We start from the raw sequence: 25,658 nt of genomic DNA, 5'->3' as shown, positions 1-25,658 counted from the left end.
GGATCAAAATGTGAAACGATGTAATCATTTAAAATGTAAAACCACTTACAGATATATCTTGTTATTATTATTCTTAGTCTATACCAGTGTTTGTCAAACTTTTTCACATCAGAAACACCTGTAAAGCTTATTAAACACAAATTATTGGACTTCATCCCCAGAATTACTGATTGAATAGGTATGTTATTCTGCTTAAGCTGCCATAACAAAGTACTGCAGACTAATTGGCTTAAACAACAGAAATTTATTTCCCACAGTTCTGGAGTTGAAGTCCAAGCCCAAGGTGTTAGCAGGGTTGATTCCTTCTGAGACCTCTCTCCTTGGCTTGTATGTGGCCATTTTCTCCCTGTGTGGTCTTCTCTGTGTGTGTGTCCCTATACTCATCTCCTAGTCATGTTGATGTCCTTATAAGAAGGGGAGACAAGTACAGAGACACACACAGAGATATAACTTCATTTTAACTTAATAACTTAGCTGGAGAGGTTACATGGTGTCCATTTTATGATAATAACTTTGTTTTCAGTTAATTACCTGTTTATAGGCCCTATGCCCAAATACAGTCACATTCCCATCTCAGAAGGTTCAGACTTCAACATATGAATTTGAGGGGCACACAATTCAGCTCTAACAGTAGGTCTGCAGTAGGACCAGAGAACGTGCTGATGCCAAATAGATTTTTGTAAATTTAATAAAGTTTCTATTTTAATTTTTGCTAATTTCCTAATCTGAAAAATTAATATACCATTTTGCAGTTAATCTCCATGAAATTTTACTTATAGAGAAAACACAACTAATATTTTCTACCATATTCTAATAGTATTATTTAAATGTCAGAAGGGGCCAGGTTGGGGTGCTGTCTTGAAATTGGATATTTTGTAGAAGTCCACAAAATGCCACTGAAGATTAGGAATACACCCTGCAATATTCTTAGCGATGCTAATAACCCATTACTGAATATCTCATTCATAAATTGTCTAAATCTTCTTGAAGCTATTTATATTTTCTGCTCTATTGCCTTTTAAAAATCTTTTTTATTAAGAAATACATGTAGCAAACATAGGTGAAAATCCATAAGGCAGTTAAACAAATTTATTATAAAATGGACACCATGTTACCTCTCCACCTAAGCCAAGAACTAGAAAACTGCCAGCACTTGAGAATCCCCTCAGACCCCACTTGCCAACCACCAGCCTCTGTACTGCCTTTGGTTAAACAATGTCTATGTGTTTACTGCTTACTTTATTTGTCCTGAAATTTCTACCTTAAGGTCTCAAGAATTATTCCAAACTTCCAGGACTCTATTAGTTCACTTTTCATTCCTATAATCACAATTACCACCCGCCGACCACCTTTTGTGTGTGTGTGTGTGAGACAGAGTCTTGCTCTGTCACCCAGGCTGGAGTGCAGTGGCACAATCTTGGCTCACTGCAAGCTCTGCCTCCCAGGTTCAAGCGATTTTCCAGCCTCAGCCTCGTGCACACCACCACACCCAGCTAATTTTTGTGTTTTTCGTAGAGACAGGGTTTCACCATGTTGGTCAGGCTAGTCTCAAACTCCTGACCTCAGGTAATCCACCCGCTTCGGCCTCCCAAAGTGCTGGGATTACAGGCTTGAGCCGCCAGTGCCCAGCCACAATTACCCTTTTTAATCATGGCTTGCTTCTAATTTTTCATGGAACCTCAGGCTAATAGTCTCAGAAAACAAAATACAATAAATCTTTGTGTGTGTGTGTGTGTGTATGTGTGTGTGTGTGTGTTTGGTGAATAGCCAAACCAGCTGTCTCAGACTCAGTGGTTTGGACAATTTTTATGTGTACATTTCTGTACTCTTACGTACCTTTGAAGATCTGCCTCTGATTCCTCTTAGCTTTAAGATCTGTTCTTTTTTCAAACCTGGATGATAATATTGTTGTTATAATTAGTATTATTTTACTTTCGAATACAAATACTTTGAGGATAGGGACTGGACTGTGTCTTTTTTTTTGTTTTGCGTTTACCAGATAAAATTGTAAAATTCCATGAATATAATAGACAGCCCATTCATCTTTACCTTTTAGATATAATTTAAATTTTCCCATTACTAGATTTTTTTTTTTTTTTTTGAGACAGAATTTCGCTCTTGTTGCCCATGCTGGAGTGCAACAGTGCAATCTGAGCTCATTGCAACCTCTGCCTCCTGGATTCAAGTGATTCTCCTGTCTCAGCCTCCCAAGTAACTGGGATTACAGGCACGTGCCACCACACCCAGCTGATTTTTGTATCTTTAGTAGAGACGGGATTTCATCATATTGGTCAGGCTGGTCTCGAACTCCTGATCTCAGGTGATCCACCTGCGTCGGCCTCCCAAATTGATGGGATTACATACAGATGAGAGCCACTGCACCCAGCCTCCTATTACTAGATTTTTTAACCCTAAATATATATTTTTTGATAATCATTATCCTAAAACTATAAAGGAAATAATAACAGAAAACTTTAAAAATAGATACAGGAATACTTGGCATTATTTGAAATACAAATCCTTAAATCATTTGCTGTCACTGTCAGAAATCACTAACCTAGTACGTTATTGCTCATAGACTCCCTCTTTGATACTTCAGGCTCTGGGGTCTGCAACTATGTTGAAAATGGCCAAGCCTGAGGAAATGGGGCTCTTTGTGATGCTCAATTCAAGAGCTAGACCATTTTGAGATGGTCTAAATAACCCGGGATCTGCCCCCTCGCCTGATGGAGGTGTTGAGCATCAAGGAGAAGAAAATTGGAGCCTTTGCTAAATCCCAAACATCAGATCCTTACAAAATCATGGCTGTTGTACTTCAGCTGATTTGAAGGATTCCGTTGCTCTGCTCAATCACTCCCAGATGCTGGAGGCTCCCATTACAGGGACTTTCCTACCCATGATTTGATAAACTGCTTATGTTGTCTTCTTAGATTCCCTGCGGTAAAGAAGAAATTTATGGCGGAGCTAAAAGAATTACGGCACAAAGAGCAGAGCCCATATGTGGTTCAAAGCATTATCAGCTTAATAATGGGGATGAAATTCTTTCGCATTAAGATGTATCCAGTGGAGGATTTTGAGGCCTCTCTTCAGTTTATGCAGGTAATGTCTTAGGCAGGAGAGCTAAGGGGCTCTCAAACTGAGCACTTTCCTTCCTCGAAATGATGAACCTGGAACATGAAAACCCAATTACTTGTCAATACAGAGAAACATTCTACTGTCTAAATAATTCATGAAGTCCTTTGTAACCAAATAGCACAGTTGCAGGCACATACTTTCATTTCTCAACTTTCATATCATCTTTGGAGGAGAGTATACAGTGGGATTGCTTGTTTGCTGACTTTTTTTCTCTTTCACCCACTGGTACATATTGTTCTATGAATAAAATATAGCTGATTTTTTTTCACTTTTTAAAATTGATAGGCATTGGGTTGGCTGCATTGACATTCACAGGCATGAGGACTTTAAATAATAAAGAAATCTTTTATTCTTACTATAAAAAGGAATCTTAATTTTTAAAAACTCAACTAAACAATACAGGTTTGATATTTATTGCCCGGTGCCCATCATGGTACATAACAAAAGAATTGCTGCTAAGGAGAATTTAACAGAATACTCAGCTCTTAGAGTTTACAAAACTTTGGCATTTGAAGGAATTTTTAAAATGCTGCTGTAAATTAAATTTGGCAATGACCTTACTAGAGGGTTTAGATGTATGGATTATGAATATAGGCTGTACCATTTTACACCCACAAGGATGGCTATAATCAAAAATATAACAATTCTCGGTGAAGATGTGGAAAAATTTGAACCTCACACACTGCTGGTATGAATACAAAATGGCACAGCCACTTTGGAAAACAGCCTGGCCCTGGCAGTTCCTCAAATAGCAAAACCTACAATTACCATATGACCTAGCAATTCCACTCCTAGGTATATGCACAAGAGAAATGAAAATATATGTCCACACAAAAACTGGAACACAAATGTTCATAGCAGTATTATTCATAGTTGCCAAAAAGTGGAAATAACCCAAATGTCTATAAAATGATGAATGGATAGACAAAATGTGGTATATCCCTATAATGGAATATTATTTGACCATAAAAAGTAGTGAAGCTGATACATGCCACAACATGGATGAACCTTGAAAATGTTATGCTAAGTGAATGAAACCAGACACAAAAGGCCATGTATTATATTATTCTGTTTATATGGAATGTCCAGAGTAGGCAAATCCATAGAGACAGAAAGTAGATTAAAGTTGTCTAGGGCTGGGGATGGGGAGTGGATAGGGAGGTTGCAGATGACTGCTGAGGGGTACAGAGTTTCCTTTGGGTGTCATTAAAAGGTTCTAAATTTGACAGTAGTGATGGATGCACAGCTGTGATTATACTAAAAGCCAATGAATTGTATATGTTAAATGGGTAAATTGCATACTACATAAATTATGTCACAATAAAATTATTATATATGTGGATGGGGCTATGAACCAAACTTCTTGGGTTTGAATTCAAGCTCTAGCACTTAGCAGCTCTGTGACCTGACCAGTCACACTTAACCCCTCCCATCCTCACTTCCCTTATCTGCAAGGTGATGATAATGACACTAACCTTAGAGAGTGGTTCTGAGGATTCTTAGCACATGACAAACACTCAGTAACTGTTACATATTTTATTATTTTTATTCTCTCATATGAATAATTCCTGTATCTATATACACGAATTAAGACTTGAGAGAGTATTACATACTTATGCAAAATAATGTACCAAAAGGATGACTATTCTGGAAACTATAGAGCTCGTCTGTATAGGAAAGCTGTTTCAGTGATTTCCCATACTGGTGTTGCCTTTCCTGAGCTGAGGTCTTAATATGATATTGATAGAATGAGGGCTTTGGGGATTGTTTTTGGCAATCTTCCCAAAGGCAACAGAAAATAAAGGGAAATAGCCAGTGTCGATATTAACATGTTATTACATGTAGCCTTGTACTCTTTCTTTTCTTTCCTTTTTTTTTTTTTTTTTTTTTTTTAATTTGAGACAGGTTCTCTCACTCTGTCACCCGGGCTGGAGTGCAGTGGCATGATCTGGATTCACTGCAGCCTCTGCCTCCCAGGCACAAGTGATCCTCCCACCTCAGCCTCCCAAGTAGCTGGGACTACAGGTGCCACCATCATGCCCAGCTAATTTTTGTATTTTTCTGTAGAGACGGGGTTTGGCCATGTCGCGCAGGCTGGTCTGGAATTCTGGGCCCAAGCGATCTGCCTGCCTTGGCCTCCCAAAGTGTCAAGATTACAGGCATGAGCTGTGGTGTCTGGCTGCCTGGACTCTTGAATGAAAACAATACCTGATACAGACCACAATAAGTTACTACCAATAAGGCCAGAAGGAGAGAGAGATGGGCAGAATTCTGCCAACTTTCCTTTTAAAAAAAGTTGACATTTTATTAAAAAAAAAAAATGTTGACAGGCCAACTTTCCTACAGAATGAGTCCTTGAGCAACCCAGAACACCCTTAGCTATGACAATAGTCCACAGGCAGTAGTGTCCTTTCTTAAGGAACCCTTCTAAAGGTTTCCTTGTCAAGGTGGGAAAGGGAAACGTTCCTGACTTGCTTATGAAACTTATGTGAATGATAAACACAGCTAAAATGTCAGAGAGAACAAGTAAACAGCTCTGTGTCTGAGGCTGTCAGGCCTAGGGCCTAAAATAAGTTTGATGTCTTCTGCCTGTCTTCCCATGTTTACCTTCCCTGGGGATCTGTGTTTGAGGGCTAACCAGGAGCCCAAGGCCCCCCACACACTAAGTAATAAATAGAAATGTATTGGAAGTGAGTGAATGAATGAATGAATCAACCAGTGACTCAGTGGATACATGTGTGCTTGCTGGTTAGAGATGCTTTGTCCTTTTAGAATAATGATTTGATATGGAAGAGTGAAAAAACCAGCCTTGCAGAATGTCACTGAGGCCATTACAGACATATAAATTTCAACACAAATGTTTGAATCCAGTGATTTTTAATAGACTATGGAATATGCTCTGTTGATGCGTGATTGAATTAAGAGCTACTTACTGAAACTTGTTTAAATACATTCTATGTGCACATTTCAACCTACTCTCTCTCCCTATACCCTTTTTCTGCTTCCCAGGAATGTGCACATTACTTCCTCGAGGTTAAAGACAAAGATATCAAGCATGCCTTGGCTGGGCTTTTTGTTGAAATCCTTGTTCCAGTCGCTGCTGTGAGTTACATTTTCATTTCTAAAAACTCTTCAAATTGTATCACAAAATCAACAATTTTATTAATATAATATTCACATGCATCTCTATTTCAGGCTGTTAAAAATGAAGTAAATGTCCCCTGCCTTAGAAATTTTGTGGAAAGCCTGTATGACACCACGCTGGAACTTTCTTCTCGAAAGAAGCATTCCTTGGTTAGTAACTATGAGAAAATCGAAAACACAAACAAAACTGCACAGACTAAAATTCCTAGTCAGGAATGTATTTGAGGATCATAAGGACTCCATAGATGGGAAAAGTACCTGAAGCTCCCTCAAAAAGAGGCAGCATTTGAAACTGCAGCTGGCTTTTTGTATTGGCCATGACTGATTGACGTTCATGTAGGGGGATTAGGCCGTGTTGCCTCAGATGACCCTCTGGTCCTAAGGAGTCTGTTGTTCACTTTCAAGATTTGGCCTAACTTGATTTTTATTTTAATTTCTGAGAACCTTTTTCCAATCTGAAAGCTAAAGTTTATAATAACAGTTTTTTTCTCAATCCCCAGAAACCTGCCCTGACTAATTCCTATCTGGATACTAGGATCAAAATGGAAACAGGCAGGAAAAGGAGTTGGGAAATAGACAGTTGCCCATAGGAATGATTCTCTGAAGGCTGAGAAAATAATTCTTGGGAAGGTTTTGGTACTAAAGAGCAGTATAGAAAAGTCTTTTAGGTGAGCACCACCTTTTACCCGCTGTGGTAAATAAAGCTTTGTTTTATTAATCGGGAAGTGGTATAAAAGCTGTAATGTGAAAGCTGGGAAGAAGCAAGTCGCTTAGGGATCTGGTTACTGGCATGGTTTGTGCTCGTCTCCAGAGGATGAACGTCCCTACCATGATTTGAGCAGGTACTTAGGGTTGCTTTGCTGGTAGTGGTGACAAATTTGCTCGTTTGTCTATGTTCTGTGGTCATTGTGACTAACTGCATGCATATTTTTTAGATTACTGACTAGCATTAGAACTGCACTCAGTGGTAGCAGTAGTTCCAAGTCCTTTAAAACTAAGTTATTAAAAAAAAAAAAAAAAAAAAACTAATGAACCGTTAAGCATTGTGGGCAGTTGTTTCTTGTTAATTCAAGTTAACAGATGAGCCAGTTACATTTTTATTTCACGACCCTTGATTTAGGGGGAATCATAAAGGTCTATCACATCTGGCTTTGCAAAATAGTGATGGATTCTGCATGTATGATTTTTTTGGGTAGCTGCTTATTACCTTTGCTGTCTTCTCAAGTTGCTGTGGGAAGCTGGCCCAGTTCGGCAGGAAAAGCACAGTAGCACCTCTGTTTATTCAGTCATAAGCCAATTCCTCCTGTGGTTAAATTTGTCTTGGTAGAGTTTACCAGTGCAATAACATTTAGGAATCTTCCTTAATTACCAGAAGGTTGCACGCAAAAGAAAATATAGACAACTACCTCTAAGATAGGGACAAACTATTAGATGTCTATGAGAAAAAAAGCCAATAACATTTTCAAAATGTGTGTGCCTTCCTGCTTTTTTTTCTGTAGATAAGAGAGTGATCTAAGATGGTAAGTTTGTTTTTAAATCTTTTAAGCAAAGTCTAAATCATTGAATCAGATTTCTGCATTATTGTATATGAAACTTATTTCATTTTATTATACGCTATCCATAATTCTTGGTTATTCCATCTCCAGCATTATCAGAAAGTGTCTGTGAAATGCACACCAGTGCCCTGCATCCACTGGGCACTGCTGTGCTACACAGCGTCCTGTTTCTTGCCCACAGAGCCCCAGAGGGAGATGGCAAGGTAGTGGGTACAGAGAATGTATGTTACCTGGTTTGTTGAAATATAACTTATCCTGTGACCTCCTCTCTTTTCTCCTCAGGCCTTGTACCCTCTGGTGACCTGTTTGCTCTGTGTCAGTCAGAAGCAGCTGTTCCTGAACAGGTGGCACATTTTCCTCAACAACTGCTTGTCCAACCTTAAAGTTAGTATTTGTCAGCTCAAAAACGATCTTTTTAAAACATGTACACAGTTTTTAGGCTGGTCGATGTGCTTCTGGAAGGGACTCCTGATGTTTTCCAGGGGAATTGTCCTATACTGGTGGAATAATGGAAAAAATATTAATAAGAGTTCTTATTAAATACAGTCAATTTTAGAAAGTGACTAGGAATAAGATACATCACTTCAGATTTGGGAAAAATAAATCTGTTCTAGCAAGGATCACTAAAAGTAGAATTAAATGTTCCTTTATATGCATCCATTGTCACATTTTATCTAAATGATTTAAAAATAGAATAAGGGCCACATTCAGCTAATAGAAGCACGCGACTTGATCTCAGAAGCTCACTTATACCTTTCCCATCCTTCCTCTATCCCCTCCAGTCTAGGAGAATGTCTCTGGGGCAAAAGCTCCAGTCTGTGGAATGACTGACCTAGCAACAGAGAGTACTTCTTTCTTGTCACTATCGTGTGTGATTCTTGAAGGTATCCTGTTCAAGCCGCATGGCAGTCAGTCCTAAGCATTCACTGTTTCCAGCAATACACCTGCAGTACAGGTGCTGGGTGATCTGAGGAATCAAGTCATGGTGCCTGTGGCTCAAACAGCTGTAATGATTAGCTTTAAAATGGACTTTATAAATTAAAAGTGGTGAATATGTTTTAAGTTTTAGTAACCTATTGATAAAAGACAGTGAAATGAAAACTATCCCTAATATAAGTGCAAATAGAATGTATTTTTGACAGTTGTCCTTGGTTGTGTCCAAAGATGTGATTAAATTTCTTTTACCAGTTTGATATTAGCTGCTTTTGAATTTTAAGAATATACTTAGTTATAAAATTTTGTATGTGCTTATACACGTTGCCTTTTTTTTTTCTATGATGCTTTAATTTGGTGAAGTAGTTAAGATTAATTATATTATTTTGGCATTTACCATAATTACACAATAATCTGCATTAGAGCTGTTTTAAGCACCAACTATGAGCTGGCTCTGAAAGCTGATTGTGAAATCCAAGATTAGAATCATTCATTTTCTTCAAATTGGCAGTGAAATATAATAGCAGTGGATAGAGAGTTAAGCTTTTAAGTACTCTGAAAAAGTGAAATGCTTTTCAGGGTTATCAAGTGTTATATAAAGGCCACTTTCAGGTTTTGTTGTTGTTGTTGTTTGTTGCTTTTGTTTGTTTTTTGTTTTGAGGATCTGCCATATAACTCTTAACGTGTAGCCCAGTGTCATTTGTTAATTGGTCCACTTTTAAGTTATCCAGCTGTTAGTTCATTAAATATTTTTTTCTGTTACATTTTACACAGATAGGAAATGGTCACTTTATTGAAAACAGAGAGGGGAATTATTGAGAGTGCTTACAGTGCAGTTTTCTGTATATTCTGTGTTTAATGTGTCTGGGTTTTTGCTTGGAATTACAATAATATTTTTCATGACAATCTATTGCTGTGGCCACAGAGATCCCGATTTTTTGTCTGAACTTGTTTTTAAAACATAGCAGAGCATCTTACTTGGGAACTTAATTACTTCAAAGTTAGAATGTTGCTTACAGCTCTAGTCAAACCCCACCAGAAAGATTTAATACGAGGGTTATATACAGCCCCAGAGAGGAGCAGGCCTGGGCACTGACAGTATTTCCCTGTGCAAACATTTCAAGCACTCACATTTCTAAGAGGCAGTAAGGCCAGAAAGAGCATGTAGAGTGAATGCTGTAGAGACTGAACCACATTCCAGAATTCAGTCCAGCAGGGACTTATGTAGTGTCCACTGTGTGAGGTGCTAGGGAAAGTGCTGAAAGTGGGAAGGAGGGGGAAAGCAATTCTGTAAAAACTAGATTAGAATAGAGTCCCTGTCCTTGACAAGCTTAGAATTTCATTGGAGGATACGTAACGAAGTTTCAAAATGCGTGATGCAGACAGTGAAGGATGTAAAAGGTAGGAGTGGAGAGATACCTGTGAGAGTTGTGGAGGTCATATACCCCCACGAATCACAAAAGAAGTGATTAGGCAAAGTAAGGCAGAAAGGCAGTGATATTTTATGGGTAATAATCTATTTGAATTCACTACCTCAAGGCTAAAAGATATAAAAAGATCCTTGGTAAGATAAAAATGAAATAAAATTGTATCGCATATATTTAGAACTAAACCTAGTTAGGGATTTGAATGGGACCATTTAAAAAATGTTACTAATATTCAGAAAACCTTCCAAACCTCTTCTTAAGTCCTTAGTAAGGAAGAAATACCTGAGAAACAACTAACACAGCTTCAGAGATATTCTTTGTCTTGAATTGCTACAGTATTTTATGGGATTTAGAACCAATTCTGCCATTTCCTCAGTAACCACCAAATCAACCCTTCCCCCACGCACCTTCCTGCACCCTTCCCTGCCTTCCTTACCCCTCCCCAGCCACAGATGCTTTAGGATAGTGAACCTCGCATCTGAATCCCACACGCTGACCTTGGTAGTCACCTTTGATGTATTCTGTAGAGGTGAGCCATCGGGGCAGCGTGGCAGAGCAGAGCAGAAGTGTGCATGAGCATGAAAACCTGCCCGCTTTCATTGTAAACAAGCTCTCAGGGTCAACACTCACTTAATGTCGGTGCCCTGGTTTATTCCCAGCATTAGTCGGTCAGAAGCAGGTTGCTTTGGGAGAACAGACTTGAAATCTTTAATATTTCCACTTAATTAACTTAAGCATCTATTAGTAATATTCCATTATAAATTGATGAGAAACATATAGCACCTTTTCACTAAGACATTCACATCTTTCAGGAACTCTTGGTCCGTGGTGACCGATACTTTTTTCTTCTATGTATTTTATGTCAGAATCTGAACATATTGTGCTATAAAAAAAATGCATTCCCTTCACATCTACCATACAACACCTAATTCTGACAAAAGGAGATATGGTTTGTGAACTTGATTTAATAGTACCTTTAAAATGTTGAGTCACCATTTACAAATGAGAAAAAAATTAAAAATTTAAAAATTTAATAAAATGAAATTATCATGTTCATAATAGCTATGTGCTAGTTTCTTATCCTTCAAAATAAAATGAATTGGGAGAATTTCAAAATTTCTTATATTTTATAAAAATGAATATAATATACCAATGAGACCCAAATTATAATTTAAAAAAACAGAAAAGAAACCTCAGAGGTTAAGAAGTGCATTAATTATATGATCCATAATAATAACAGTAGCCCTCATTCACTGGAGATACATTATGAGCAGGCGAGTGGCAGGGGCTTCATATACATTGTTATGGGTATCATGGCAACGCCACAGGCTACACTGAGTATTCCCTATGCTTTCATGAATGTTGTTTATGCATTTCTAAATATTTTGCTCAGATAGCAATACTGAGGTTAGACATGATTCAGTTTAGTGTCAAAGTTGGAGAAACCAAAGTACAGAATGAGAAAGAATACTCCTTTTTTCTCAGGGAGCACTTATGCTAGGACTTAAATCCGTTCAGTCAGTTACCAACAATTCTTTACAAGTAGTCTACCAGGCACAGTTCTAGGTACTGGGAGTAAGTGACGAGTGAGACAGTAGCACTCCCTGGTCTCTTAGACCTTGTAATTTAGTGGAGGAGACAGACCAACAATCAAATAAATAAATACATGAGGAGAAAAAAAAAACAGATAATGATAACTGCTCTAAAGGAGCATAAACCTAATAGATATTATAAACCTAATAGATATTACGCTCTAAAGGAGCATAAATCTAGTAGATATCATAAACCTAATAGATATTATGATTAAGAATGATGCATTCAGGGAAGGCAGGCAAGGGAGGTACAAGCAGGGTATTCGATTTCCAGTAAAAATCTCAAAACAAGTGTGGTTGCCATAAATATATTTGATGAAGCTTGTGTATAGCACTTCAATGTTTGTATGTAATAACTGCAATAAAGTTTGAATGCTTTTTTCAACTTCTCACGTAATAGTAAGGTTATTAATGTTATCTTGTAAGTGGAGACATTGAGTAATATATTAAAGATTCCACAATCATTGCCTGAATTAATTAAAATATATGGCATTTATTTTAAAATGACTACTTTTCTCTTTTAAATACCAAATTTAAATGGTGTACTATTAGCTATTTTAATTATTAATTTTCAAGATATAGTTATTCTGCTTTACTGTTAATCTCATTTCCATAATCTCGAGAAAATCTGTTTCAGATCTACCAAAATAGAGGCACATTTCAAAGATTCCAATAATGCACATAAACTGGACCTAAAAATTAGTAATAAGATGACAAGCACGTTATTTTCCACGAATGCCTTATTTATCCAACCATTCAATAGAAAAATAATTGCCGTAAAAATGTTGTTATGATAATTTTAGAGATTATCCTAAACTGTAGCAATAGGTTATTTGGATAATATACAGTCATCAAACCCGGTGAATCATAATCAAAGTAAATTGATTCAAGTATCAGAAATGTCAAAAAGATGGAAAGTGTTGGCTGTGATATGCAAAGAAATATAACAAAGACATAGATTTACTTAGATGGCTTTCTCTTTGAAATGGAATAGAAAACTAGAAGGTATTTTAAGTATAACAAAATTAGTAGATGACTAAAATTACCTATCTCACTAGGTCTGTACCTTAACATGCATAAGAATCCCTACAGAAGTCTGTTATAAATGCACTTTCTTGAAGCCCACTTTCCGAGGTTCTGGTTCAGAATATCTAAGGTGCAGCCCAGGAATCTGCATATTTATAAGCAGCACAGGTGACTTGGTGCAAATAATCAGCTGATGGACCTTGAGTAATGTTGGTCTGTACCACTGATTGCATCACCAGCCAAGTTATCAGTGAATTCACTTGTCCTCATTTGTTACCATTAACTCTGAATTGTTTTAACTAAATTAATTAAAAGCAAAATGTAAAGGAAGTAGGCATGTTATTAGATAGGCTGACACATCCCATGAAGTCAGTGACTGGCAGTGAGGTGAGATGCAGCGGGTCCAGGGAAGATCTACTCTGAAGCGCACTAGTTTCTTGGGCAATTATATGAGTGAACCTCAGAGCCATAATAAATACATACCATTAATTAATTATTGGTTAATTAATTAAGGGAGATGCAGATACCAACAGAAGAATGGTTTTTTGATCTTGAAGCAAGTATCTTTGACACAGAAATCAGTGGTTTGAGACATATGCTGAAATGTCTGCATCCTGAAAATATACATCAAGCACCTATTCTGTTAGCTGCTAAGGAAATACAAAGACAGATGAAGAAAAAGTGCTGTCTTCAAGTAGAGTAGGTACCAATAGCACATGTGTGCAGCCTCCACATACTATTAAGTTGAAGTGGAAAATTTAAAGCTTTAAAGCCACTGAGGCCAGATTGCTTAGGTGCAGATTCTAGCACTGTCATTTATCAGCTGTGTGACCTTGGGTAAGTTATTTGACCTCTCTGTGCCTAGACTCTACACCATACATTGTTGTGAAAATTAAAATGAGTTAATGTAAGTGCAGCATTGATTAAAATAAAATACGTGCTATAGCAAGCACCATTTAACACATACATTTCAATTTCTGAGAAAACAATACTTATTAGAGCATAAGTCAATTCCTATCCCAGCTGTCGTTTACTAACCTGGTTTACTGTCATTTACTTTGAGCAATTTATTGGGCCTTCTCTCATTTATAAAATCCTTCAGTTGATATCTTGTTACATGAAAGCACATCTGAAATACCAAAATTCCATACAAGTGCAAGGTATTTATTACTGTCATTATAATATGAAAATTAGCTTCACCTACATGGCAAAGTTTGTCTTTCATGTAGGTCCTGTACAAATTAATCTAGTTTATGCATCAAGTTGTTCAGCTACTACTCAGATTGTTTTTGTTTTTGAATACTTTCTGGTTTTGTTTTTAATATATAACCTGCTGTATGGTAGTCACTGAGGACACAAAAATGAACAAATCAGAATGCCTGGAGCTCACTGTCTGCTAAGAAACATTCAAGTAAAGGATGTCTGTTTCCTAGAAAACAGAGAGCAGGGACACTTGGTAGCCTCTCCAGAGCATTGGGACAGGAGTAGAGGGGCAGGGGAATAAAATAAGAGGAGATGTCACCTAATTGAATTTAAGTTCTCCAAGTAGACAAGGGTAGGAAGGCATTCCAGGCATGCAGGGAATTGCAAAAGGGATGTTGCAGTGCAAGGTTCACCTACCACAAGGCAGAGGCAGGAAGTGGTACAAGGGAGCCAAGTCACAAAAGGCCCCTCATGTGCCATATTATGAAATTTGGACATTGTCCAGTAGGTGACTAGAAGCCACTTAAGTCTTTCAATGCAGGACTTTAAATGCAGGAAAGTAAAAAAAACATGTTTGTATTTTTAAGAATATCATTTGTGCAAGAACGGAAGAGAGACCAAAAAATCCATTTAGGAGACGGTTGCAATGATCTGATATCATCTTGAAATGCTAAAAACCAATTAACAGTACATAATCCACAGACAGACTAAAACCTAAGTTTGCCACTTTGCTTTTCGGTGCCTATGGAAGGGAAAATAATCTCAAAAATGTTCTTAAGAGTGAAAGACTATTAGTCACAATAAGATGCAAGAAAAATGGTAGACAGGAGGGACAGGACAAATATTTTAAAGAAGTTGAAGTTGAAACAGAAGACACTAATGTCAATCAGTTAAACTAGAGATTTCGGTTATGGTCTACAGTGAAATTGAGATGATACTTGCTTTCCTCATCATGATTCACAATGAGAGATAATGTATATGAAAGAATTTCAAATGATACGCTATGCAAATATAAACTTTTACATATATTTTAAAAAAGGAAATTCGCAAAGGAAAAGATGTTTCTACTAGAAGAGAAGCTCCCTAAAGGCAGGGGCTACATTTCCTTTGTTTGCTGCTGGATTGCAGGTGTCTTCTACATAATAATACTACAGGCAGGTACAGCGTTAAGTACCCTATGTCCATTAACTCATTTAACTCTCATACACTCCTGTGATGGAGGTAGGATTATCATCTGCACTTCACAGACAGGGAAAATCAGACCCAGAGAGATTAAAATGCTTTCGCTAGGTCACACAGCTAATAAATTATAAGGCAAGAATGGATTCAAACCCAGGGAGTCTGTGTGTGGAGTCTGCTTTTAACCACCATGTAAGTACACCACAGGCATTTGCTGATTTGGACCAATTGGAAGACGAGTAGTCAGAATTTTTGAAATTTTTAAATGATCGAATATTGTAAATGCGAGTTTACTGGTTTCAAGTCCCCTTTAAGTAACGAAAGCATTTGACAAATTTTACCTGTTATTTTAACAGGCAAAAAAAAACCTTCTACATAAATGTGTGCTTCTAAAAAGCCAGGGTTTTTTTTTTTTTCTCCATGAAGCTAAACAAATAGCTATAAAGTTCATCTAGAAGAATAAACATGCAAGAAAATCTTGGCAACCGCTAAAAATTAAAAAAAAAAAAGCAATGGACTATATAAAGTAGGCCATACTAGATATTAACACATTATAAAACCTGAATAATTAAAATGATGTGGTATTAATACTTCAATACACAAGACAGTAGAACAAAAAGAAATGTAGAACAGAGCTAAATGTATATGGAAATTTAGACTTTTAGAATGACCACCCTAAAAAGTTGTTAGACTACAAAGACTATGAAGTCTATCTTTCCTAAATCTAAAAATTTCTCACTATAGCCTTTCCTATAGAATTTATTTATGTGGATCATCTTTATTCACTAACAGTTTAAAGATAAGCTTTATCCCAGACCATTTCTAAACAATTATGAATTCTATAAAAATCTGTACCTAAATTATCTACACTAAGAAAAGAGAATCATATGACTAAATAAATGGAGATAGACAAGTAACATAAAGGCAAAAGACCTATCAGAAAGTTAAGATACTGAAAGACTGGTTAGCAAACATTCACTGACCCCATGCAGAAAAGCAGAAATTTTAATAGATCTTAGGGGTAAATAATGCCCCCTTTTTTCAGAGAATCTGTCATTTATGTGGGACCTGATGTTTAAACAAGATCCCCCCACCCCCCACCCCCCCCCACCCCCCGCCACATAGGTAAGGAGTTGAAGGGCTATGCTAGAGGTATGTATGAGAGTCAGGGACACTCAGGAGGAAATAATTAGTTTTAATGGGCTGGGATTTAAGACATCAGGGAGGAACAGAGAAGGCTTCACAAAGGAGAGGACATCCAAGCCCACTATAAAGAATGAACAGGGTTCACTTGGGAGAAAAGAAAGATTCAGGAACGGGTGTGGAAGGGCATTTCTATCATGGAAGTAGAATGAACATGGCCTAGCTAGGGTTTACATAGCTTGCGGGAGAGTAACAGGATGGGAGGCAGAAGAGATAGGTTAGAGCCAGCTATTGACTAGTCTGGTATGTCAGGCCAACAAATGTTAACTTGATCCCACAGGCACCAGGGAAACCACTGATTCTGTGATTTCTATATAGAAAGGATTATAATTGGTATAAGATAGACAGCGGGGCAGGGATTGACTTAGGGAGACTGTTAGGAGGGTACTGCAGCAGTCCAGGTGACAGTGCTGGGAGCCTGAGCTATAGCAAAGGAAGTGAGAATGGATAAGAGGTCCAATTCAAGAGAAATTTTGTGGATAAAATCTATAAAATTGTTTGAAAGAATGGAGTGAGAGTCAGAAGGAAGGAATGGAGGAATGAAGTGTCCACGAGATGATGAAACCCACACTCTCATCTCTGACCGATTTTTTAATGCCTGGGTGCCCACAACTGGTCTCCCTGCCTCTGCTCCATTCCCCATGCTGCAGACATTGGACTTCCTCTGTGGTCTCTCTGATCTCATTGGCTGCCTGTCACCATCATGAGCTTGTTCTCCTCATGAAAGGTGCCTCATGTGGCCCCTGCTTTCCTCTCAAGCCTCACCAGCTACTGCTCCCTCACCTGGCCTTGCAGTGGCCCTTCACCAGCATACAAAGGATTCCCAGGCTCCAAAACAGGAGCCCGTTGCTCCGCCATTTCTCTCAGGTTCCATGTGGTCTTGCCTCTGCCTATAAACCTCCCCCTCCCAATATTTTTTTTTTTAAACCTTTCAAAGTATCTAGGGCCACAAACCATGGCAGGCTCAGCGTAGTAACTCAAATGTGTGTGCATTATGAATGAGTATGACAAAAATGGATTTAAGGTTCATCTGAGTTGTTGTTGTTGCTGTTGTTGTTGTTGTTGTTGTTGTTGTTGTTTTGAGACAGAGTCTCGCTCTGTTGCCCAGGCTGGAGTGCAGTGGCGCGATCTCTGCTCACTGCAACCTCTGCTTCCCAGGTTCAAGCAGTTCTCTGCCTCAGCCTCCCAAGTAGCTGGGATTACAGGCACCCGCCACCACACCCAGCTAATTTTTATATTTTTAATAGAGACCAGGTTTCACCATCTTGGCCAGGCTGGTCTCGAACTCCTGACCTCGTGATCCACCTGCCTCAGCCTCCCAAAGTGCTGGGATTATAGGCATGAGTCATCTGAGTTTTTATATGCTCCTGGAATCCTTTCCTGACCCCATTCCTTGAGTTTGCCATATGTTACCCTTCTTCCTATCCTCTAGCTTCTGTCCCTACCAGTTTTTCAGACTGTTGTAGAGTTGATTCCCATCCCCCAAAGACTGTGAACATCTTAAGGGAAAGGATTATCTTTTGTCTCTACGTATCAGGTTCTAGCACAGTACCTAGTACACATTAGTCTCAAGAAATATTGGAGGGTTGGCTGGGCACGGTGGCTCAAGCCTGTAATCCCAGCACTTTGGGAGGCCGAGACGGGCGGATCACGAGGTCAGGAGATCGAGACCATCCTGGCTAACACGGTGAAACCCCGTCTCTACTAAAAAATACCAAGAACTAGCCGGGCGAGGTGGCGGGCGCCTGTAGTCCCAGCTACTCGGGAGGCTGAGGCAGGAGAATGGCGTAAACCCGGGAGGCGGAGCTTGCAGTGAGCTGAGATCCGGCCACTGTACTCCAGCCTGGGCGACAGAGCGAGACTCCGTCTCAAAAAAAAAAAAAAAAGAAATATTGGAGGGTAATCAGATGGGATGGGGATGGGGCGGAGGCATTGGAGAATCAAAACAATAAGGGTTTAAAAGAACATAATCAACAATAAAAAGAACAGACTGATTCTCCTATTGGTGCTAAAGAATTTGGGTTCCCTAGGGCTAGAGGGAGAAGACAATCTCTTGAGTACTCACCTTGGCAAATGAGAAAGTGACATGGCTTCCCCCAGAATTACTCTGTCCCACCATTTATATGCCTCCTCATGGATGATTTATCCTATGAGCATTGAGAGGCCAATACCCTGTAAGTCCCAGATGATGCAATGTGCCTTGTGAGAGTACCCAGCCATCCACCTGGAGCTTGCCTTTTCCAGGCCTTCAGAGAAGAGCCATCTCTGGAACCTCAGACCTCACTATTTACATCTGCAGTCTTACATCTTGGTTTCTGTTATAGAACAAAGACCCCAAGATGGCTCGAGTTGCACTGGAATCTCTCTACCGATTACTTTGGGTTTACATGATTCGAATTAAATGTGAAAGCAACACAGCTACTCAGAGGTAAGGATTTGGCTTGTGTCAGTGGTAACCACATCACTCAGCCACTGCAGAGGGTGTTTCTTTTATTACTACCTATGCTAACTCAACTAGAAGCTATTCAAAGCTGACAGTTTCTAAAATATTTAAGTCCTAAGGAACATTTTCAGGCTTTCCATAGTCATTGGCTCAACACCCATTACAAAAGCTCCAGCCTCTACCGGGATCAACAGGTTCCACTTCCAGAGTTGCATTTGCCACTTTAACAAAAAAAAAAAAAAAAAACAGCTATCATTTTCCATCTGCTCTTAGTTTTCCAGAAAAACTTTTCATAGAGTAATTATGCTAATGGAAAGGGGTGAGGTGGTTTGTTTTCTTTTTCTGAATTCTCTCTGATACTTAGATAAGATGAAACATCTGCCATTTTCCCTTACAGAACTGGAGCTCAGCCAATCTTGTTTGTTTTCTCTTTTCCCCCTTATCTTTCAGCCGACTTATAACCATCATCACCACACTTTTCCCCAAAGGGTCCCGTGGTGTGGTGCCAAGGGACATGCCTCTGAACATCTTTGTGAAAATCATCCAGTTCATTGCCCAGGTAATGGAGAAGATTCTGGTGATGGGAATCTTCTAATGGTTTTTAAGCAGCCAGCCTCCTTCTTATGGAGTACTAAAAGATGGAAAGTCTAAATTAATATCTTACGTGTTTAGACTTCTGAGAAAAGTTTAAAGTGTTTTCACACACAGCCTATTCTTTTGCTTCAAAACAAGTTTTGAGTTGAGTACATCAAGTGTTTTCAGCATCTGATAAATGAAGAAACAGAGACAGAGTTTAAGTGGCTCATCTGAGTCACAAAGTCTATGAATTAGTAAGATTATCTTGACTCTTCACCTCTGTTTTTTTCCTGCTTCTCTGCTCTGGATTCTGCAAGTAAAGAGGAAGCAAAGGATCTGATGTTCAGAGAAAACCAAAAGGAGCAATTTAGCAAAATCTGAGGAATAAATAATGTTCTTTCAACCTATGAAAAAGATTTTAATAGGAATATTAGCATTTATCAAGCACTCTTTTGCCAAGAACTATTCTAAGTGCTTTATGTATATTAATGACTTAAAAACAGGTTCAGTAATATTAAACATAGTTTTTAATATGTAATTTACTATTTGAGCCCAGGAGTTTTACTTTTCAAAACACTTTGTGAGTAAATGGGTTTACCCCAACTTTGACCTCCTTGTGCATAGGAACAGGAAAAGACTATTATTCCAGTCCAGCCTCTGCCATGAGCCAGCTCTATAAGCTTAAACAAGTCAGAGAACATCTTCTTTCTGTTTCTTTATCTGTGAAATGGGAATGAAAATGCTTGCCTCAGAATATCGTGTGCTTAAAAGGAAATAATAGGCATGAAAGTACTGTGAAAGTACAATTGATATTGACATAAAGTGTAAGATTCAATTCCTGCTTCACAGATGATTTGACAGTAATGTCTCTCTTTGTGTTTGGTGCAGTGAGGTAGCTCTGTAATATTTGTACTTAGGGAAAGGACATTACTTGCTCTGCAGGTGAAAGAATTAATGTAATTTTTCTGCATGTGGTTATTGTGTGACTGAGAATGTGCTTTGTTTATTCCGGAATATGTTGTATAAAATGAACCTGTTTTATTTATATATATATAAATAAATATGTATATATACACACACACATATATATACACACAGATACCTGATGTATTTTTAAATATATAAATTATATATATATTAATTATATATACCTGATATATATATTCCTGATATATTTTTGAATATATTAATTATGCATATTAACTATTATATGTATACCTGGTATATTATACCTGTTATACTATATATATACACACATACCCCCATATATTAAGTAACCTTAATATATCTTATGTGTTGATTACATGTCTCACATGCAGAATTGTTTGTTATAATATGAGCCAAAGGATTTGTAATGTTGGAGAATAAAAGAAAATTATCATTTTGCAGTGATCTCTTTAAAAATACATTTTCAAAGAGGTACAGTACAAGTAGGAAGAGTTCACACTCTTTATAAGCCCAGATACCCCAAGCGTTTGGTTATTTGATTTGTGGGGGGTCTTTTGTCATTAGTCATAGTGTGGTTCAGGGGCCAATTACATATTTTGTATAATGAAGGCCTCCTTGCACACCACACAAAACAGAAGCAGCCCTACCCTCGGCTCAGATGGGCATGGTCTTCCTCCAGGTTCCTTGCAAGCCACAAAACTGAGCAGTGCCTCCCCCCACGGCCACCACCTGTTTGCTTGGTGCTTATTGATGAAAATAGCCATTTTATGTTGAGTTTATATTTTAACACTTTCTTCCCCCCACTTTTAACCACCACCTGTTTGCTTGGTGCTTATTGATGAAATAGCCATTTTATGTTGAGTTTATATTTTAACACTTTCATTTTGTGTTCTTGTTTTTACTATAGGAACGTTTAGATTTTGCAATGAAAGAAATCATTTTTGATTTTCTTTGTGTGGGAAAACCAGCAAAAGCATTCAGTCTCAACCCAGAGGTATGAATGATCCTTTCATGTACTTCTAACAGAGCATATCTTCACGGAGCCATACCTTTGCTTTGTGGCTTTGGAGAATGGGGTGAGGGATGTCTTCTCACAGAGTCTTCTATTTGTTTCTGTCGATGTGCAAATTCAGATGATGGTGGAATTTCAGAAGTAAAATTTTGGATGAATAGATTTAGAATGAAATGGTTAGATGAAAGGTTGATGTGCTACCATATTCTGTTCTTGTATAACAGAGTAATTCTTGCCCAAAAAGATAATTCATCACTAAAAGTCAGGTTGTTTCATTTGAGAAAAGTCAGTGCTTTTACTTATAACTGTTTAACAAATTTAGCATTGGGAAGTGATGAAACAGAGAAGAACAAATATGTGTAATTATAAAAACAGTGAAACAACGAAATTAAATAAATAATGTATGCACATCTGTTTCTGTGACCGCATCCCAACTCCAGGGCAGGCAGATTGTGGAGATGAGTGTACAGTGGGTGTCATACACATCGTGGAGCAGTGGAGGCTGTGCACATGAAAAGCACATATAATTTTAAACTTCAAAAACACTGTCAGCCAACAAAAGTAGGCCTGGCAAACTGCCTCTTTTTCTATGAGGTGTAGAAAGAACACTGGACCAGAAGTCAGCAGAGCCAAATTTGCCACTTGCCACTTGTCACGGGCTCTCCTGCTTTTCCTAACTGTGTGACATTTACCTCTGTGAACTCCAGCTTTTTCACCAGTAAAAATGACAAAATGCTTTTCTACCTTAACTCGCAGAGGAATTGTGATATTAGGAAGAGTACATTATGAACTCTTAAGGAAAAAAAGGGGAAGGAAGAAAGGGAGAGAGGAGACTGCACACCATAAAAATCAAATACATAGAGAGTTCCTATCATCTCTGTATTATCATCTGGCTCCTTCATTCTGTCAGTGGGGAAGTGGGCCCAGAGGCTGGTGACAGACAGCTTGTTGGTAGCAGAGGGACCCAGGTCCCTGTTAGTCCCGTGCTCCCCACCACACCCCATATTCTCTTCTTGATACTCAGGTTGCCACATATCTGGGAATAGCACAAAAGTCCAAAAATGGGAGTTTCTATCTGGTGTCCAGTGACCTCACAGGCTTCTGGAATGACTGCAGCCAGGGTCTCTGGGCCAATGGGAGGGGGTAGGGCCAGTGCCAAACCAGAGCCTTTTGGCTGGAAGGAGGCCCAGAGCTATACAGTGAAGAGCCTTCTCTTGCTGGGAAGGTTCTCAAGACATTCTTCTTTTCTTAGCAGTCATAGCTCTACTGTCTTTAGCACTCAGTTCTCAGAATTACTGGATTACTTGTCTAAAAAGGACATGTTAAAAGCTACTACCATCATTATCACTGTCTATAAAATGTATTCTTGGTTCTTTTCTCAAACTCCTCATTCAGTCAGTGCTTAATTAGTTAACCTCTCTGTGTAGAGCAGTTGGAACCGTGATTTAAGAAAAAATACCAATGGGAGTAAATATTTGGTTATCTTCTTCCATTTCTCGTGATCTTGTAGATTTATGGAATAATTCATTTATCAGTAGTTGGTAATTATAAGCCCAAAGGCATACCCATAACCCCACTCAAAAGCAGACAGGAGGACAGCATAGTCTGCAAAGCAGATGTCATACACTCAATGAAACATGCTGTAGGGCACTGGTTCTCAGAAAACCAGTTCAGATTGGGTCTGAAATAATATTTTCGAAGTAGCTTGTGGAACAAGGCCTGGAGATCTAAAGGATTATCTTACTGTAAACTTTATGCTGCGCCACCCCTCAGCTCTTCAGTAATTTCTAGGTAATTGCCTTGTTTGGGTGCACACCTAAATGACCTTCTCTATCCATCCTCATCGCCGTGAAGACTTGCTGGTCTGTGAGAAGAGTTTCTTGGTCATCAATTTCTGTGTTTTTCCTTGACCTACAATAGCGTGAAGCCAGAGGTCTTATGCAACGCTAGTGGCAAGAAGCAATAAAAGCATATAGATTGGAAAGGAAAAAATAAAATTGTCTTTATTCACAGAGAACGTGATTATTTATGTACAGAGAACCTAAGGAAAACCAACTAGGACTAATAAAAGATTTTAGGAAGTTTGTAGGATACAAGAGAAATAAAATCAATATATTCTAGTTGTGAAGAATTAGAAATTGAACAATTTACAGTAACAATGAAACACAAAATACTTAGCGCTAAAGCTGACAAAATCTGTGCGATATTTTAATACTGAAAATTACGAAATACTGAGAGAAATCAAAGAAGACCCAAACAATGAAGAGAAATAACTGTAGATTGAATCACTCAGTGTTAACAATAAGAGGTCAGTTTTCCCCAAATTGATCTATGTAGATTAAACTGAAATCTCGATAATAATAAACCCAATTAAAATCTCTGTACCTTTTCTGTAGAAATCAATAAGCTGATACTAAAATTTATATGGAAAATCAAAGGAACTAGAATAACCAACATAATTTAGTAAAAGAAGAATAAAATTAGAAGACTAGCGTGGCCTGATTTCAGTACTTACTATAAAGTTGTATAGTGATCAAGGCAGTGTAGTACTGGCAGAAGGATGAATATAAAAACCAGTTGAACAGCATAGAGAATCTAGAAATAGACCAACACATATAGGGTCAATTGATTTTCAACAATGATTCTAAGTTAATTCAGTGGATAGAAGATAATCTTTCCGATAAATGATGGTAAACAATTGGATATCCACCTGCAAAATATTGAACCTCAGCCTATAATTTGCACTGTAAACAAAAATTAACTCAAAATGGTTCACAAACCTAAATGTAAAATCTGATACTATACATCTCCCAGAAGAAAATTTTCATGACCTTCAGGTGGGCAAAAATTTCTAGGACATAAAAATCGTAAACTATACAAGAAAAAAGTTGATAAATTGAACATCATCAAAATTAAAAATGTCTGTACTTCAAAAAACAGTTAACAAAGTGGAGAGCCACAGACTGTGGGAAAATATTTACGAAACTCATCCGACAAATGACTTCCATCTGAATATATAGAGAATTCCCACATTTCAATAATAAGAAAATAACTCAGTTTTTAAAATGGGCAAAAGGAACAGCATCTTCACCAAAGAAGAGATACAAATGGCTAATAATCTCACGAAAAGACATTCAACATCATTAGTCATTAAGGAAATTCAATTTAAAACCAAAACGAGACATACTGGGGAAGAAAAAGAGCAACTAGAACCTCATACTATTCTAGTGGGATTACAAAAAGGTACAACCACTTTAGAAAAGTATGACAATTTCAAGATTAAACGTATACTTAACCATATGACTCAGCAATTCCATCCCAAGGTATTTTTCCTAGAGAAAACCAAACACATGTTCACTAAGGTTTGTGCAAATATTTATAGCAGCCTCATTCATAACCACTGAAAATAAAAAAGCGACTCATGTCCAAACTCCAGTGAATGGCTGAACAAATTGTGAATCATCAATACAGTGGATACTGTTTAGCAGTAAAAATGAACAAACTGCTGATACTTGGAATAACATCTCAAAAGCACCGTGCTCAGTGAAAAAAGCAAGATATAAAGGCTGTGTACTGTTTGATTCTATTTACATCAAAGTAAATGAAAAAGGTAAAACTATCAGTGGAAATTAGACAAAATTTGTCATGTGCTTGGGTTAGGAGCTAAGACTAACTGCAGAAAGGCACAAGGGACTTTCTGGGTATGGTGGAAATATTTTGGATCTTGATTCTTTTGGTGGTTACCTGACTATGTATGTTTCTCTAAACTCAAGGAACTGTACAACTAAAAGGAGCGACTTTTAGTACACGTAATTTATATCTCAACAAACTTGATTTTTAAAAAAATAGAGTGGGGATTCTGGCTTACAATAGATATTTGCCAGTGGCAGCTTTTCACGCATTTTTTAAAATTCTCATAATAGCCCTATATGATTGATAGGTATTACTATCCTCATTTTACAGAAAGGAAGCTGATACCTGGACTTGGAAAAGTTAAGTAATTTTCCAAGGCCAGACAAATAAAAGGGAGAGGTGTGATGCAGAACTATATGAAATTAAAAAAAAAAAAGAAATTATTTTTGAAGTTAACTTGTGTGTCCCAAACTATCCCGTCTTATTTCTGCCTTTAGTGTTGTCCAGGGAAAAGGAAAACTTAGAGAACTGACAAGGATGATTGCTAAATTGGATAATCCACTGGCAGATAATTGAGGCTTGACAACGTGTCATCCCACAGTTATTATATTAGTACTGCATCTGCTGAATTGACCATTTTATTTTCTT

The 25,658-nt window shown here is 37.9% G+C and overlaps 1 protein-coding gene across 4 annotated transcripts in view; it reads left to right on the top strand.

The window, feature by feature from the left end:
• Positions 1–25,658, top strand: part of FRY (FRY microtubule binding protein) — a 271,683-nt gene that overhangs the window by 96,795 nt on the left and 149,230 nt on the right. For all 4 annotated transcript variants that reach the window (XR_004054740.1, XR_004054741.1, XM_030922400.1 and 1 more), the window contains exons 8-14: positions 2,931–3,099; positions 6,145–6,237; positions 6,331–6,429; positions 8,118–8,219; positions 18,723–18,826; positions 19,292–19,400; positions 21,273–21,359. Coding sequence is in view for 2 of the 4 variants with exons in the window: in XM_030922400.1 (XP_030778260.1) it covers positions 2,931–3,099; positions 6,145–6,237; positions 6,331–6,429; positions 8,118–8,219; positions 18,723–18,826; positions 19,292–19,400; positions 21,273–21,359 (763 nt within the window). In the remaining 2 variants the exon portion in view is untranslated. The remainder of the gene's footprint in view (positions 1–2,930; positions 3,100–6,144; positions 6,238–6,330; positions 6,430–8,117; positions 8,220–18,722; positions 18,827–19,291; positions 19,401–21,272; positions 21,360–25,658) is intronic.

This window comes from Rhinopithecus roxellana, chromosome 18 (assembly GCF_007565055.1).
Source record: "Rhinopithecus roxellana isolate Shanxi Qingling chromosome 18, ASM756505v1, whole genome shotgun sequence".
Lineage (NCBI taxonomy): Eukaryota > Metazoa > Chordata > Mammalia > Primates > Cercopithecidae > Rhinopithecus > Rhinopithecus roxellana.
This window is presented reverse-complemented; position numbering and strand designations above follow the sequence as displayed.